General features: G+C 44.4%; 2 protein-coding genes across 2 annotated transcripts in view; one reads left to right on the forward strand and one right to left on the reverse strand.

Annotated features, from left to right (window-relative positions):
• The window catches only part of CNTNAP2 (contactin associated protein 2), an 836,988-nt gene that overhangs the window by 149,310 nt on the left and 669,129 nt on the right, over positions 1–18,549 (reverse strand). The gene's annotated exons all lie outside the window — the stretch shown is intronic.
• LOC148684182 (uncharacterized) lies at positions 12,642–18,503 on the forward strand. Its single transcript, XM_088653881.1, has 2 exons — positions 12,642–14,013; positions 18,401–18,503. Exons 1-2 carry the CDS (start codon positions 12,779–12,781, stop codon positions 18,501–18,503), a joined length of 1,338 nt encoding a protein of 445 aa, XP_088510007.1. The 5' UTR covers positions 12,642–12,778.

An 18,549-nucleotide genomic window follows, 5' to 3' on the forward strand; every position in this document is an offset into this window, starting at 1 on the left:
ACTAAGCCCAAAGGAGGAAGCTCAGCGACATGTGCATGGGCTTAAATAGAGGTCCCTTGATGTACTTTTGCCGGCATCCCATTGGCCTGATTTCTCCCAACATTGAGGGACCTCCAATAGGGTGTTGTGGCTATCCAAACGTGCCCAGCCACAACACAGGGTCTGGTTGCCAGGTCGCACCGCAACACGTGCCCTCTTGTTAGGGAGGACCCAATAAAACACACAGAGTAGAGCTCACACAGAAATGGCAAGATTCCTTTAAGGCACACACTCAACTGGATCACACCAGAATGTAGAGAAAATATCTCTGGCTCAACTGGGCCTCTCAGCTCAGCAGACAAGATCAAAGCATGTTAAAAAGATTTATAACCTTTTCTACCTAATATAGTTTCATTGTTCACAATTAAATGAATAGAAGGCACAAACACTTTTCACATCAACATGTGTTAAACCATTACCCTAGCCTAGACAAAGATAAATGAAAGACAGAAAGGGCCAAATTTGAGCAGCAATGTACAGCAGATCTTAGCTTCAATCCTTAGCAACTCTGGCTTAGAGAAAAAGTTCCTGGGCTTCAGGGTACGGAAAGAGCTCTGCGAAGGCAGAAATGACCAACATGTGGTCCTCCAGATGTTCTGGCTTACAACCCCCTCCCCCTCCCCAGACAGTATGGCCAATGCCATCCCCACATCGGCTCCCTCTGGCTATGATGCTAAATGTTTAGGTTTAGTAAATATTAGGATTTCATTAGAACTTGTATAAGACACTCTGTATATATATTAGAAGGGGGTAATGTAACAGGTTTGAGGTGTTTAATTAGTGTTATGTGTAAAGACTGTGTATCAGACCTTGTACCTGTAATCTAGATCCCTGTGTATTGGAATATGCATGTGGTCCTAGAGCAGGCATCCCCAAACTTCAGCCCTCCAGATGTTTTGGACTACAATTCCCATCATCCCTGACCACTGGTCCTCTTAGCTGGGGAACATGGGAGTTGTAGGCCAAAAACATCTGGAGGGCTGCAGTTCGGGGATACCTGACCAAGAGCATCAGCAATTAGCACGTGAAGAGTTAATTAGCCTACGTAAACGTCCTAAGTGTGTACCAGCTTTTAATCCTAGTCAGGAGGTGAAGAAGGAATCATTCCTGTGTGTGTCCTGGAGATGAAGAAGATCGGTTGCAGAGCAAAAAGGATGCCGTAAGGATCAGCTGGCACATTTTGGGTGGCTGCTGCTGCTGCTGTGCTCCCTTTATTGAAGGCTTAAGGTTGTTTACATGTGTAAAATAAACCAAATTTCATTAAGACACTAGCCTCCATTGTGCCTAATTTCCCCAAAGGAACACAGACCCCCCCCTGAAACCCCCCTGGAATCTTGACAGACACTTGGCAGACAGTTGGGGTGGCGTCCAACTTTTGTAACAATATAAACGCCACTTTTATTCACAGGGACCAAGATGGGTAACACTATAAAATAATAACTTAATTTTAAAAACAGTTTGACAACAATAAATACAACAAAGAAGATGTCAGGGACTGGCTGGATCCCAGAGGAGGGAGCCTCAGAGCCCAGGGATTGGTGGTGGGACACTGAGGAGGTCAAAGTTTGGGAGGAGGGGCTGGGTGCCGAAGGAGCAATAGGGTTTTGTGAGCAGGGAGAGCCTGTGATGGAGAGCAGTTCAGACTCTGAAATTGAAGCAGAGGAGGGGTCAAGAGGCTTCTGAATAAGCCAGGGAGACTCCCCCTCCTGCTGCGACAAGGTCCCCCCCCCCATTCTCTGAGAACGCACAGAGTAAAGAGAAGAGAAGGCCAGAGGTACACAGATGCAGTTTGAGACTGTGTGGGAAACTTCCAGGAGAGGAGGAGCCCAGGAAACTACTCCATAGGGGCAAGACCTGCTGGGAAGTGCTGCTGGGTTACATGCAGTTTCCTTGAATAAAGAGTTAACTTCTTTCGTGCTGACCTGCATCTGACTCCAGCCCTGACAGAAGACATAAACACCAAGGGTTGTATTCAAAGTAGCACTGAGTCAGTGCAAAATTTCCGCTTACACATCAGACTCCTCCCTTCTTCAGGTTTGCCCCCCTAAATCTGTACTTTGGATTCCCTCAAACCTTTGGAACAGATGTGGGGAAGGCATGGGGGGGTGCAGGGGGAGGAAACCGGGGGAAGTCCTTTTGCACAAGTGGAAATCCTTGCACTGGGTACCACCCTAAAAGAGCGGTGAAAACAAATAAACATACTTTAATCGCAGCATTGAAAATGGCTTTTTAAAATGAGCAACCACCTCCGGCCCCACGCTCTTCTAAAAGGGAAGTTTTTGATGTCTAAAGAAGCCAAAAGAGAGAGAGGGCTGAGCCTCACTTCGTGTGTGTGTGTGAGAGGGGAGCATTTTGGAGTCTGTGAATAGTCACTCCAAACATGGTCTTCCTAGTCCCAACTATTGGCATACAGGATGGCCTCTGACAATATCAACAGGCAGACAGGTTCCTGCAGAAGATGCTGGTCCTTCAGATATCCTGGATCCATTGAACAACTTTAAAGATCATCACCAGCACTTTGCATTCTGCCCAGAAACAAATGGAAGGCAAGTGTACCTGTTTCAGTTAGGAAACATTCTTATGTGCAAACCCTCTTGACAACTAGCTTGCAGCATTCTGGACCAATTTTAGTTTCTGAGTACCTGTACTCTTCAAAGGCAACTTTATCCAGAGCAGTAATCCAGAGATGATGTAATGAATCGAGTCTACAACCTCCAATAATCGTTGGCACAGCAGCCTAAGCTAAAGAAGGGGAGAGGGGGGATTCCAGCTTGAGCTCTTTGGAGAAAAGATGGGATATAAATGTAACAATATTTTATTATTATTTATTATTGTGTTTTAGAAGACTTGGAGGGGGGGTCCATGTGTGGTTAAAAAGTACCAAACAAGTACTCTTTCCCCCACCTGGTACCCCTCTCACTATGGTATGGCAGAAAACCATGGCTTGAGAACACATCATCGCTCCTCCATCCCGTCTTCACTGTTGCCTGTAAGAAGAGGAGACGGAAAGCTTCCAATTTTGCCTTTTTAATAAACTGCAGTTTCTTGTTACATCCAAATTCAGGAAATCGTGGTTCATTTTGCTGTGGTTAGTTAGCAAATTAGAATTTGAAGCCATCGTTTCTTTGAACTAACCACAGTTACAAACCAACCACAATTAGACTAAACTAGGTAACAGACAGGACTTTTTTCTGATTGTTGCTCTGCCAACTACCCAATTATTTATTTTTTGAAAAGTGAAAGGCTTCTGATCTTGGGAAGTTTTCACCAAGCTTACTGTTTTCTGTTTATGTGTTTGATGTGCCTCCTAATGACCTTCATGGTGAAAAGTGTGTGTGTGTGTGTGTGTGTGTGTGTGTTAATTGCACAATTCTTCATGAACACGAACCTAAAATGATTTTATTGAATACTTATTTCCTCTCTCAAAGGATCAGCTGAAGCACATGGATGACAAAAGAGAAAGACAACTACATTGCAAGACTGTATTTATCTACTGTTTCAAAAACCTTTCCCAAAGTCTCAGGAAATCAATTCTTCATATCACTACAAGACTATTATACCCCGAAATTTAAACAATAAAGACTCCTAAAAAGGATGAAAGTGCATTCATTTTCAATTGTATCTAGGCTTTTCTACTTGAATGATTTTCCAAAGGGGAGAACACATCCTTACCTCCCCAAAACAAAAAATTCTGATTCACAGGTTTTCTAAGCTCTAATGGTTTTTGAGTGTCTTTTTAAAATATGCACTGGATGGATTAGTCACAGGCATTCTGCTAAAAGCCCATCCAAATATATCCTATTTAAGCCTGATCTTGGGTGAGACCTTTGTGTTGGACCAGGACCTGGGAGAGCAGAGTTCGAATCCCCACTCAGCCATGACGCGCCCTGGGTGACCTTGAACCAGTCACCATCTCTTAGCTCATCCTACCTCACAGGGTTGTTGTCAGGATGAAATGGGGAGGAGGAGAACCATGGACACCACCTTGAGATCCTTGGAAGAAAACACGGTATGGAAATGTACCATGTGCGCCCAGATGCACACAGAGACACTCAGAAACACTGGAAATCAAATGCAGGTCCAACTCGAGCCCAAATGGGGTTGGGATAAGTGAAAGGAAGTGACTTGCTTAATAACAGCTAACGAACAATACAGAACAGACACAAATAGAAAGATTAGAGGATTTTAAAGGGTGTGAGGGATTTGCTTATTAAAAGGAATCGTTTTTAGAAAAATGGATGGTCTCTTCTACATGATTAATGGATTTGGACTTGGAGGAATGTCGCATCTAGACTAACCTTCACAGAATTAAGCTTTTATAAAAGATGGTGTTAGTAAAAGGCAAAAGATTCATTCTCAGCAATGATGACACTCATAGGTGGAGAAAGCTTTCATTTCTACCTCTGTTTGTTATTGCAAAGGGCATCTTTGTACGAGTCTGGACTTCATTGTCACTCGGGGGCTGCTCTCTCCCTTGGTCCCTTTGTTCTTCACGGTTTACACAGTTGGTTCTTTCTTTTCTTTCTTTTTTGTTACATTTGCGCTTTTCAACAAAATCAATAAAATATTTAAAATGGTAAAACACAATGTTATAAGATCTTTCAGATTTGTCTTCTAGGTCATGATGCCTGCTGCTGATGTCCTACATCACAGGCTGATTTTTTTTACGTATATATTCAGCAGAAAATTATTCTTTGAAAAGCGGATAAAACAATGGAACGTCTATTAGCAGCTGATCCTAAGGCAACTCTATTATGCCATTGAAAAGACAAACTAGTAGAAACTGATTTTGAAGTACTAACTGCAGCCAGGATCTGCATTGTGATTGGGAAATATGGCTATTATGTCCAAGTTTACTTACTATACTGAGGGGATTTGTTTGCTGAATTTTTGAATGATAAATTTCAAGATGCATATAATCATTCATGCATCTTGAAATTGACACAACCTTGATGGCAGAAAGTGAGGAGGAATTAAAGAACCTTTTAATGAGGGTGAAAGAGGAGAGCGCAAAATATGGTCTGAAGCTCAACATCAAAAAAACCAAGATCATGGCCACTGGTCCCATCACCTCCTGGCAAATAGAAGGGGAAGAAATGGAGGCAGTGAGAGATTTTATTTTCTTGGGCTCCTTGATCACTGCAGATGGTGACAGCAGTCACGAAATTAAAAGACGCCTGCTTCTTGGGAGAAAAGCAATGACAAACCTAGACAGCATCTTAAAAAGCAGAGACATCACCTTGCCGACAAAGGTCCGTATAGTTAAAGCTATGGTTTTCCCAGTAGTGATGTATGGAAGTGAGAGCTGGACCATAAAGAAGGCTGATCGCCGAAGAATTGATGCTTTTGAATTATGGTGCTGGAGGAGACTCTTGAGAGTCCCATGGACTGCTAGAAGATCAAACCTATCAATTCTGAAGGAAATCAGCCCTGAGTGCTCCCTGGAAGGACAGATCGTGAAGCTGAGGCTCCAATACTTTGGCCACCTCATGAGAAGAGAAGAATCCTTGGAAAAGACCCTGATGTTGGGAAAGATGGAGGGCACAAGGAGAAGGGGACGACAGAGGACAAGATGGTTGGACAGTGTTCTCGAAGCTACGAACATGAGTTTGACCAAACTACGGGAGGCAGTGCAAGACAGGAGTGCCTGGCGTGCTATGGTCCATGGGGTCACGAAGAGTCGGACACGACTAAACGACTAAACAACAACATAATCATTCATATTTTTTTTCTTTATTGTGATCTGTTGTATTTGCTAAGAAGCTTAAAGATTTGGGTTTAAATTGTGTTATATATACATATACATACTGTATACATATACATATGCCTATTTTATTTTAAATGCTAACAACTTGGAACCAGTTCACCTATGAGATTGTGTTACCCAACATGTGCCTGCTTGACAATGGTCATTTAGTATACTGTAACAGGGATGCGGGTGGCGCTGTGGGTTAAACCACAGAGCCTAGGGCTTGCTGATCAAAAGATCGGTGGTTCGAATCCCTGCGAAGGGGTGAGCTTCCGTCGTTCGATCCCTGCTCCTGCCAACCTAGCAGTTCGAAAGCACGTCAAGTGCAAGTAGATAAATAGGTACCGCTCTGGCGGGAAGGTAAACGGGGTTTCCATGCGCTGCTCTGGTTCGCCAGAAGCGGCTTTGTCATGCTGGCCACATGACCTGGAAGCTGTATGCCAGCTCCCTCGGCCAATAACGCGAGATGAGCGCGCAACCCCAGAGTCGTCTGTGACTGGACTTAATTGTCAGGGGTCCCTTTACTTTACTTAACTTTAAAGTCCCAAATCTAGTTATGCAGAGTCGTACAAAACTCCTGAGCTCATAATTATCTTGTTCAGAATATTGCATTTTTACCCCATCTTTCCTCTTATGAGCTCAAGGTGGGATTTTAAACTAGGTCTCCCCAGAGTCAATCTACCATTCCATCTGTTACACTCCCCTGGAATTAGGAACGGATGGATCAGCTTACTTCATTGTCATACAGGTAAAAAGCATTTAAAAATGTTCCCAGGAAGCAGCTGCACAACATAATATGCAGACAGTTCCTGGGGCATTGCTCAGAAAAAAGATGGCTGATGATAAAGTTACCAGCTGCTCTAAGCAACTTTAAAATGTTTTCAAAAAAAGAAAGAAAAGTCAGCCTTCCAACCACCTTGTAAGTAAAGGCAGATGTTCCTCTGGTGCCGCGCCGGCACCAGAAGTCGCTTCTACGCACTTCCGGACATGCATAGAAGTGACTTTCCAAAATGTCCACAGCACCAGAAGTCACTTCTACGCACTTCCAGACATGCATAGAAACGACTTTTGATGCCGCTCTGCCCATTTCCAAAATGTCCGCAGCACCAGAAGTTGCTTCTACACATGTCCAGAAGTGCGTAGAAGCAACTTCCGGTGCCGCGGCACTGCTGATCCCGGATTTTTAATGTGGAACTTGGCACCTATGGGAAGGAGGGAAGGAAGGAGTTAGAGAGAGAAAGAAAGGGAGGGAGGGAGGGAGGGAGGGAAGAGAGAGAGAAGGAAGGGAAGGAAGGAAGGAAGAAGAGAGAGAGAGAAAGAGAGAGGGGGAAGGATGGAAGGAAGGAAGGGAGGGAGGAAGGAAGGAAGGAAGGAAGGAAGCTGGGAGGACGGGCGGAAGGGGCTCACCTCGCTTGCTGTCACAGAAGCAGCCCGAGAGTCTGTTTCCTGCTGCGCGCAGCTCTGGCTCTTGAACGGGCTCTGGATCTTGACAGTTTGTCAAGGGAGCCATGGACCCCAAAAGGTTGAAAACCTCTGACTTAGAGGGTCAGCTGATTGTCTACAGATAGCAGGGCCAGCCCACCATGAGGATTCATGGCGATCCTTGGGTGGCAGGATTCATGGGGCAGAAGATCTGGTCTCCTAGAAATGCATCGCTCACTGATGTGGCATCAATAGTTATGGTGTGCTCCTTGGAGGCTGGATCTGCCTCCTTCTCTGCAGCCCCACCCCACCCCCGGTCGCCTCTATTGCGGCGGCCTCTTGGTGAATGGGAAGCACTGGTGGCCTTCTCCCAGTGCTAAGAAGGAAATGGTGGGGGCTGCCCGGTGGGGTTTCCTGGGCCCTGCATCCGCCTAGCATGATTAAGATGGACCCCCCCCCCCCGAGTGATGGCCTTTGATTCCCACCTCAACCATCAGGGAAAGTTGATTGGATTTCCCACCTTGTTCCTAATGCAGGTATTTCTCCCCCCTTGTTCTTGATAGAGATCTTCACTCACCCCCTTTTCCCTGTTGGGAAGGTGCCATTTTGTGGTTGCCTCAGGTCAGTGGCAGAGGAACCCTCTTTGGCACCCGGGGCGGTGCAGCCTGTATGGACTGTGCATGTGTGGCACCCCACACGTGCGCACTCTGTACGGAATGCTGCACATGCGCAGCAGCCCGTACAGTTGCCGTGCAAGAGGCAGCCTGTACGGACGCTGCGCGAGTGGCGCCCATATGGACTGTGCATGCCCTCGACCACTCTACAGCTGGGGGGGAGGCAGGGGCCATCTTGTCACTCCTCCCAGAATGGAACCTGGGGTGGCCCAGCCCCCCTTCCTACGCCTCTGGGGCCAAAATGTTGTGACCTGGCCCTGGCAGGAAAGGAGCTGCGGTTTAGAGGATTCCCTTTTCTCCCTTGCCTCCTGAGGATCCAGAGTGCTGGTCACACTGAACATGCTGGAGGCTGACCCCTAGAGACCCTAGATCAAGACTCGTACCCCCTCTGTGTCTTATACACCATCACAACAGTGCAAAAACAGGACAGGATTATTGGCAAACACACAAACTTTTTCTGAACACTTGCAAAGAAACCTTGCAAACACCAAGTCAGTTCTAGATTAAACTGAGGGGAGTTTGTCCTTCTCAAGTCTAGGGGAGGTTGTATACGTGTGTTGGAAAACATCTCTGACTTGGTGCAAAGCATATATTTGGTCTGTGATTGACAATGTGACAGCTTCAGAATTGTGACAAGAGCTTAATTATAAGGTAATAGAGAATATGTGACAAGAAAATTGTGGCATTTAAAAATAGAAATGCTCTTAAACATGTAAATTCTTATAGACTCAAGGGAACTTTCATAGCTTCCCTAAGAGATATATCTCGGTATATGGACGCTTCGGTTTGAGTACTTTCAGTTTAAGTACTCTGCGGACCCGTCTGGAACGGATTAATCCACTTTCCATTACTTTCAATGGGAAAGTTCACTTCAGGTTAAGTACAGACTTCTGGAACCAATTGTGTACTTAAACCCAGGTACCGCTGTAATTTATTTGATGCCACACCTGTTCTCTTAAGAGAATATGACTGCGTACCATCAGGGGCGTAGCCAGGATCAAAATTAGGGGAGGGCAAGCCATGGTCGTTCAGGGGCGGGGCCAAGGCATGGGAGGGGAGGGGCCACGAAGTGGGAATGTGGGCGGGGCAACAGGGCCAGCGGGCCCGAGGAAATCGTGGCGGCGGCGGCGGCCACCTTGTGCTTCTGGGGCTGGCAGCGTTGGCGGCTACCCTGCTTGGCTGGAGAGGACGGGAGGGTCGGGCAGGCGAGAGGGGGTGGCAGGGCGGGCGAGGGCGAGGCAAGGCACGGCCGCAGCCATGACAGTTCTGAGGCACTGCTGCATATCAGCATAATATTTCAACCATGTCGTGGGTTCAAGCCCCACCTTAGGAAAAAATTCCTGCATTGCAGGGGGTTGGACTAGATGACCCTTGTGGTCCCTTCCGACTACAATTCTATAATTCTATTGATATATTACCATAGCATATGCATCATTCTGCTTTCTTGAATTGTCCTACTCCTAGGCGTAGCAGCCAACTCCTAGAGGCCTAGGTGCCTCCCCCCCCCCAATTACTGGTAAATACCGTATTTAAAAGAGTCATCCCCCCCCCATGTTGATGGGCTTTCTATGTGAGGCTTACCTGCCCCCCCAGTATTTTATTAAGGATGGAAGAGGGAGGGAAGGAAGGAAGAAATAGAGAGAGGGATAACTCATATTTGTGGGTGCCTCTGGGTGACGCTGTGATGCTGGAGCTCTGTAGCAAGAGGAAGATACCGGTACGCCTGTACAGGAGCCTTGTAAGCAGCTTTCTCTCTGCTTGATTTACAGCAGGCATGTCCAACAGGTAGATTGTGATCTACCAGTAGATCCCTGGATGTCTGTGGTAGATCACTGGTAGGTCACTGGCAACAACTCCCACTGAAGAACAATAGGGTGAAGTGGTCAGCTATCGAATATTGCCTGGGGATATCTGCTCCATTGTCTGCTAGCCACTTTGCTTTATTTATTTGATGTGTTTTTGTTACAGCTGTGTCCCCCCCCCCACCAGCAAGCAGAGACTTAGCTGCTCTTGCTAAAGCAAAGCCCTTTTTGGAGGGGAAAAGTGCTGGTTATGGTCTTGTAAAATACATTAATTTTTTGCTTCTGGGGGGGCAGCTGACCCCCCCTGCCTACGCCCATGACCAGTAGTGGTCTTAATTCTTGTAGTGAGATGGCCGGCAAGATCCACCTTTACTTGTATCGATGTATCAGTATACAATGTTCTGATAAGAAATAATAGACGGCGATCTATATTTGTCTTCCCCGATTTCTGCCACAATGCGTGTCTCGGAATCGTATCAAAAGCTGATTTTAGATCAATAAAAGCAACATACAGTTTTTGCTTCAAATTATGGATGTATTTACATAGCAGAAAGTTCATCACAAAGCACTGGTCCAATGTGGATTTCCCTTTTTGGAAACCTGCCTGGGCTTCAGATATCACCTTATTTGTATCTGCCCATTCTTCCAGTCTCCCAAGGAGGAGTCTGGCATATAATTTAGAGGCTACATCTAGCAAACTAATAGGTCTATAATTAGTGGGAATTTTCTTATCACCTTTTTTATATATTGGGGCAATTATGCTCAGCTTCCACCCTTCTGGTATGCGACCTGAGCTGTTAATATATGAGAACAGTTTTGCAAAAATGGGTGGCCAGAAATCGAGTCTTATCTTATAAATCTCCGCTGGGATCATGTCTTCTCCTGGGGCTTTATTGGGTAGTTGGCTTATGATTAGCCTCTTAATCTGGTTGGCGTGACGTCTGGCCATTCTGGCAGTTCTGATAACTGAATGTGGTCAACTTGTGAGGGTGAGTAGGTTCGGGAACCATATATTCCTGTAAAATATGTAACCCAATCCTTTCCTTGGACTGATGCTTCTAGCGAGTAGCCCAGCCCATTTGTACCTCGGGTGACCAGATGTCCAAATTTCCGTGAATACTTTTGAAGTGCTGCATCTCCCAATGCTTTCCACTGTTGCTCATAATATATTTGTTTCCTGCTTGTAAGTAGTAATTTATAATCATAACGTAATTGGGCTACCTCAGCTTGTATAACAAGATTGTGCTTATCATGTTTTAACTTCAATTTTCTGAGTTCCCTAGATAAGCTTTTTTTTTTACTATTCTGACACTCCTTATCAAACCAGGTATGTCTTTTAAACTTTTTATTTTTTGTCATACTAGTTGTGGTCATCAATGGGCGCATTCTGTTAATTATGTTCTCATACAGACCAATTACGTTTCCTGTTTCTAAGAACAATTCCCCCTTTAATGAAACAAATTCATGGGAATCCAGGATCTGAATCGTTTTTTCTTGGACCCGTGCATTCCATTTTCACCTCTTATTTCCAAGTATCGGATATTCCATTTCATCCATTAATTTAGGAAAAGCAGGAGAAACGAATGATATCAGAGATAACTCAAGTGGGAAGTGGTCACTTTCAGCTCTGGGAATTACCCTAAAGGTGTCTCGGTTGCTGTAGGGGAAATGGTTGGCCGTGCCTGACCCTACAATGCTGCTGCTGCTGCGCGGGGAATTCCGTTAAAGGAATTCTAGGGCTGGCCATGCTTTCGTCCGTACCCCCTACAAGGGGCTAGGGCCACGGAAGAGCCCCTGGGAGCAGTTGAGGAGAGGAGAGTCTCTGACCCCCGTCTCCATTCTCTCCTCAATTTCTATTCCTCGCCCTGACTTCCGCAGGCGGGTGGATGTCAGATAGTCGTAACCAATGCCTAAGCAGCCACTCACATTTTGTATTTGAAATAAAGTTGTGGCCAGAATTATGCCAAAACCCTCAAACTTAAATTTCTGTGTGAAGTGTGATTTATTGGGGGGTGTTTTGGAGACCTCTACACGCAAAATCGATTTTAAATCACGGACACCTTGGTTCTGAAAATGGTGTTGCCTGTATTGGTGTGACTGATGGGGTCCCATGGCACAAATTTCATGTGGTCCCAGTGCAAAGGAAAAGAGCTAAGATCTTGTCCCTTACTATAATGTCCAAACAAGTTGTGACAGCCAAGAAGAATGAAAGGTTTGTAAGGAGTCTTCAATAATTTTGCCAAGGAAATTCTGATTGTTCAGGGCCTAATGCTATTAGCCTCTCTTGTAAATGGAGATCCTTTATGAAATGCATGCAGGACCATCAAGCAAATCTGTTATGAGATACACCAATCACCATTTTTACTCCTGGAACTGCTCTGAATCTGACTTCAGGAAGAACGTGTTTGAACTGCACAGTGTCCTGGAATAGACACTCTGCATTTGGAAAGAAGGGAACTGAGTTCCCTCCCATTTCCCCCATTCCTGCTGTTCCAAATGACCAGTACCCTGGAGTTATGATTTGTCTTGCTGTCAGGATTCTAACTGGACTGTAACTGACCTAAGAATTCTGCAGAGCAGTTGCTGCTGTGGCCGGCTGCTCAGGTGAACGTCAGCCCAGTGGCCAGCAGCTGAGTCTTTTTGAGGCTCAGGAGCACCTAGCAAATACCTGCTCTATTCCTGGCCCGCTAGACTCTAGCTGAGGAACGCATTTCACGTAAGTGTAGGGATTAAACATTCCTCACTATGCCATCAGGTGTGTTTCTGCTCTGTGGGAAAGGATAGCTGCAGTAGCAGATAGCAAAACAGCGAAATCATGAGCAGATTCCCATCCACAACAGGTTGCTGTGGTTAGGGCCATTTTCACAGGAACAATGCAACAGTATATTCAATCAGGAGCAGTGTGCTGGAAGGAAGTATGTGTGTCGGCTTCTCTGGATCAGATGTCTATACCTAACCAGGGGGTGGGAGAGAGCAGGGGAACTCTTTCTTTTGCTGCTTCTTTCTGGCCAGGAGGGAGGATGTCCTTCAATGACTAGACATGCTTGTTATTCCCTCCCTCACTGTATGTTGTCTTCTCTTTTGTTTCCAGGATGTCTGCCAAAGTCTCCCTGGGTCCTCTATTCTCCAATCCCCCCCTGCGGGTGAGAGAAGGCTCCTTGGTGGGGAGATTGCTGAGCGTAGTTTCTTGCCTCCAGTTCTGTGGGTTCTTGATGAGTATTTTGGCCTGCATTCTGTGCATTGCAACCACAGCCAGTGTCAACTGGAGAGTGTGGCGTGGAGAGAACGGCTCTGGAAACGTCTGGATTGGAATCTGGAATGTCTGTTTTTGGAGAAACCCTTCTGACGACGGCAACTCTTTTTGGCATTGTGAAGGTCTCACTGAACGATATCCAACCCTCCCAAGGGAAATTTTTATTGCTCAGGACTTAATGGCCTTAGCTTCCACTATGAGTTCAGCCGCCCTAGTATTAATATCATTTGCCTTGTGCAATGTGTTCGAGCCCGGAAAACACGAGGATTTCCTTTTAACCTTTTTTAGGCTTGGAGCGTTCCTGAACATACCTGCAGGGATCCTTGTCCTGATTTCTGTGATATGGAACATGTCTTCTGTCTTGCAGAATAGGAAAATTGACTTCCCAGAAAATTTTGAATTGCCTCCAATTCCCAGCGAGCAGCATATTGGGCCTTCTATTTATCTTGGCTATATCGCTGCGGGTCTCCAGCTGCTGAGTGCAGCATTGGTTGGGATGGAGAGATTTTGCATCAGGACCACCACAACAGATCCATATCGAATAGACATTGCAGTGGTGATTACCCCAAGAAATTCGGTAAATAGCAAGAGTCTAACTACTTGTTCAAAGTGTGGTTCTCTGCTGGATCTGGTAATTAAAGAGAAATCCTCCACAGTTGAGATACCGGAAAGCCAGGCAGAAGATCTTGACACTCGAAACCAATCCTGCATCGTAGAGATACCGGAAAGCCAGGCAGAAGATCTTGACACTCGAAACCAATCCTGCATTGTGGATATCCAGGAAAGCCAGGCAGAAGATCTTGACACTCGAAACGAATCCTGCATAGTGGATATACAGGAAAGCCAGGCAGAAGATCTTGACACTCGAAACCAATCTTGCATAGTGGATATACAGGAAAGCCAGGCAGAAGATCTTGACACTCGAAACGAATCCTGCATCGTAGAGATACCGGAAAGCCAGGCAGAAGATCTCGACACTCGAAACCAATCCTGCATAGTGGATATCCAGGAAAGCCAGGCAGAAGATCTTGACACTCGAACCAAATCCTGCATCGTGGATATACCGGAAAGCCAGTCAGAAGATCTTGACATTCAAAACGAATCCTGCATCGTGGATATACCGGAAAGCCAGGCAGAAGATCTTGACACTTGAAACGAATCCTGCATCGTGGATATACCAGAAAGCCATCTACAAGATCTTGACATTCGAAACGTATCCTGCATCGTGGATATAGAGGAAAGCTGTGCATCTCCAAGCCCACCTGAAGTTCCAAAAGATACTATTATACATGTGACTCCCTGCAACATGGAATAGCATCAGATCCAGATCCATGCAGATTGCTCCCCCCCCAACACCATTGGGGTGTGGGTGGGTGGGTGTAGAGATCTGCGTGGACCTGGATCTGATAGTTTACTATTCCCTGTTGCAGGGAGTCACATGGAGGCCTCTTTTATGTGTTTTCTAGCATTTGTGTCCTTGTTCCCATTAGCTTCCTCCTCTTCTGGATATCTTTCCTGTGTCTACTCATAGATTTACATTTTTTTATCAGCTCTTTCATTTCCTAAGCAACCACTCACATTTTGTATTTTAAATAAATACACTTTTAAAATAAAATAAAAATAGTAGTCATCAATGTGCAGCACACAGTGCGTGCAAAAAAAAAATAGGGAGAAGAAATGGAAGAGAAAATATTGATGTGTATAAACAAGAACAAATTGCTAAAGAAGCTGAGTAGCTTCTTCATCCTGGCAGTCCGTCCTCCATTCAATGAACAGATACAGAACAACTAAGGACATAACATTCTAATAAACAAAACCATCTAATATTTCAAAAATAATATTTCTTTACATTTCGCAGGAGCCCTATTAACTCAAAAGGTTGCATATTTTATTAAGCTTTGGTATTCCAGTACGTAACAAAACTACCCTACTTCTCTGTGAATAAACTGTTCTGCCTTCTGCTTTCTCATATATACTTCCTCCTCCTCCTTCTTGTGAAATCACTCATAGCAGAGGAAGATTGTCTTCCATGAATAATGGTGAATCTGTAAGTGACTGTGGAGGCCAATTCTGGATCCACACGTCCTTCCACAGTGGGGAAATAGGTTTCTGGGCGGGAGTTCACCATGGTGAGGATTTGCTAAACTGTCTCTTAGCTCATTTCTCCCTTTCTTCCTGAGTTTGAGTGTCTTCAAAGTGCATGACACCTTTGGTAAAGGCTGTTCTCCAATTGGAGCGCTCGCAGGCCAGTGTTTCCCAGTTATCACTGATTATTACTACATTTGAGAGAGTCTTTAAACCTCTTTTCTCGTCCACCGGTATTTCGCTTTCCATTCTTTAGTTGAGGATAGAATAGTTGCTTTGGAAGACGATAATCACGCATCCGAACAACATGACCAGTCCAATGAAGTTGAAGTTGAAGAATCATTGCTTCGACACTGCTGATATTTGCTTCTTCCAGTACACTGGCATTACTGTATTTTTCCACGTATAAGACACTCCCATGCATAAGACGCCCCCTACTTTTGGGGGACCCCAAATTTAGAAAATGGGCATAGGCACTATCCATGTATAAGACGCCCCCAGATTTTAAACCTTATTTTAAAGTAAAAAAAAAACCTTAGTCTTATACACGGAAAAGTACGGTAGTTCGCCTGTCTTCCCAAGTGATGTGTATTATTATTTTTGGGAGACACCGTTAATGGAATCTTTCAAGGAGTTGGAGATGGTGTTTATAAGTGGTCCATGTTTCACAAGCGTACAGTAAGGTTGGTAGTGCAATAGCTTTGTAAACAAGCATTTTGGTTTTACCTTCATTTATACCACACTTGAAAGCGTCACATTCCATTCCTCAATAGTCAGAGTTCTTGAAATTCTAGCAGCTGTCAAAAGATGCACAACCATTTCTATACCAACTGCTAACCCTAAATCTTCTACAAAGCCAAAAAGCAACTCCATCCTTGTATTTACATTTATTTGGGAAGCCAATTGCCTTTATTGATTCACAACTCCTATTTTATAGTTCCCTTTTACCATGCTAACATGTTCATGTAAATTAGTACCACACATGCCTACAGATAAAAAAAATGACACACATATTTTGCTCAATCGAAGTAGACTTCCGCATATAATGATACCATTATTATAGCTGGAGATGAATGATATTTTAAAGAAAGTTGACAGTGGCTTGCAAGATGCTTCACTTTCCAGAGTGTACACACAGAGTTCTTTTGTCCCATTGCAGCCTGGGGTTCTTGAAACAGTAAAAAAAAACCTTTATAACACCCTGCAACATTTCTCCAATGAAAATAGGGATGTCCCATTCCATAATAATAATTTTACTGTTTATACCTCACTGATCAGATGGTTGCCCCAGCCACTCTGGGCAGCTTCCAACATATGTAAAAACATAATAAAACATTCTGGGACATTCTGGAATCAAATCAGAAACTAGGATGGCTTCTCTAAATCAGGACGCCCCTGGAAAATAGCAGCACTTGGAGGGTCTGTTTTATATACCTTCTCACATGAGGCGAAAGTAAGATTATTGTGCACACGATGAGTGAAAAGATTCCTCTTTCAAACCTCCTTCGGCAATCTGAGAGGGAACGTTCTGTCATCTGTCTTGAATTCAATTGTCACTCATGGAGATGGTGAATTTCTACAAATGGTCTTGAGGTACTAAATACAAACATTGCCAAGAAGAATAAGTAGGCAATGAGCAGAGGGATTTAGTGTTTCATGTAGATAAGGATACCTGCAATGCAACAGCATTTCTGTCTGTTTGGGGTGCTCTTTTGTTACTGAAGGGAGAAAAACTCACAAGAAGAAACAGTCTCACAAGGGAGAGAGCATTGCAAGACTTATCTATTCAACCATTTTATTCTGGTTTTTGTCTATTATATCTGTTGTGGCCTCACGCTTTCATATTTGAGCAGTAAAATGTTTGAGCAGTAAAATGTTTAAGAACTGCAGCTTGAAGGACAGTACATTCTCTGAAAAAGCTAGAGAACGTCTTCTCCAATCATATTTGCCAATCTTTATGGCAAATTAGAGCCAACATTAAAAAACTCTGAAGTCCACTGATTTAAGAGGGAGAGCATTAAGCACCTGCCCCACCTGTGGGATGAGCAGAGCATCCTGGGAGTTGCCTTGAGGTATTCTGACACAACCATCCAAGCCCAGCATCCCATTTCCAACCAAGACCCCAGCCAGGTGGTTCTGGAAACACACAAGCGTGGCATGAGGATGAAGGCCATTTCATGTTGCTTGTTCCCAGCACCAGATGCTCAGAGAGAGGCTGCTTTTAGCTATATAGCTCTCCCCCCCCCCCCCCCCAGCATATCCTTGTGTATAAGCGGAAAAGGAAAAGAAGAGGCAGTAGTTTTAAGAAATGGTCCTCAGGAGAAACTGAGAACAACCCTAAATCTACTAAATCAGCACATTCAACCAGATCTGTAATTAACAATATTGACTCTAATAACCCTTGGCAGGAAGGCAGTTTGCTGGATGCCCCTGGGGCTGATCAGTCACACAGAAGGCAAGGCTGAGGTTTGTGCAGATGGGCAAAGCAAGAGAGGTTTGTGGGAGAAGAAAGTTTATGGACTAAAATGGGACAACTTCAAATCTATTGGCTCTCAAGCATGCAGTTGTTTAAAAGGGGGGTGGCAGAATGCAGGACTTTTGAAATTAGTAACTATTTTAGACTTAAAGGAAACGGCTGCTTGAAAAGAGCACCCTTAAATCTAAAAAAAGGAATGAGAGCATCTCCAACCACTTCTGGAGTGTTCAAGCACAATTAACCCAAATGACTCTGTTGTGTAGCAAGAGCAATAATCCTTCTGGCAGCTGATAAGGGGGGAAATGCATATGGATGAGCTTGTGGGTGGAGAGCATTGTGCAAGACAAAGTCCTCATTCCTCCCCTAAGGGAAAAACTCTGCAAATTTGATGGCTGGTGACACAAGATCCTGGAAATGAATTTTAAAAAGGGAGAGTTCTGTATTTTTAGTAGTCAGGGTCTTTATCAAGCTTCTTTGCATAATTGTCTGGCAAATAAAGAGCTGATTTCATATGGTAGAGATTCCATTCATTCCCAAGAATGCACTCAAAAAATACATGCAAAATATTTGCACTTATTTTTGGAAAACAATAAAAACACCCAAACTCAAAAGAAAAGAATGGCTTTTATCACTATTAGGAACTTTGGGCATGATCCAGAACATATCCAGTGTGACAAAAACTGCAATCCAAGGCACACTTACCTGGGTGAAAACCGTGGGATTTACATCTGTTTAACTGTGCATTGGATTGCAATGTGTTCCATTCAAATCAATGATACGAGTTACTTGCAAATATGATGATGATGATGATGCCCATCTGGGCCTCTCCCAACAAAATATTAAAAACACAATAAAACATCAACCATTAAAAATTATGAAGTACCATTCTGTTGATTTCAGTGGGCCAGTAGCAACAAATTTTGGCTGCCTTGTGTCTGTCATAGCTGTTATATTCAAGATGGAGTTTCTGGTGGTTGATAGCTTTGCCATTGTCTATGGCTAACAGACTCCTTTCCACTTCAGCATGACATCTATGCCACAAAGGCACT

The sequence above is a fragment of the Zootoca vivipara genome, chromosome 11 (genome assembly GCF_965207765.1).
Source record: "Zootoca vivipara chromosome 11, rZooViv2.hap1.1, whole genome shotgun sequence".
Lineage (NCBI taxonomy): Eukaryota > Metazoa > Chordata > Lepidosauria > Squamata > Lacertidae > Zootoca > Zootoca vivipara.

Excerpts from the sequence above, each read along its gene's own strand:
- LOC148684182 (XM_088653881.1), top strand. The coding sequence starts at position 12,779 with ATGTCTGCCAAAGTCTCCCTGGGTCCTCTATTCTCCAATCCCCCCCTG. Across the intron at positions 14,014-18,400 it reads GTGGATATACCGGAAAGCCA|TGGGCCAGTAGCAACAAATT; the intron begins GTCAGAAGATCT and ends TGTTGATTTCAG.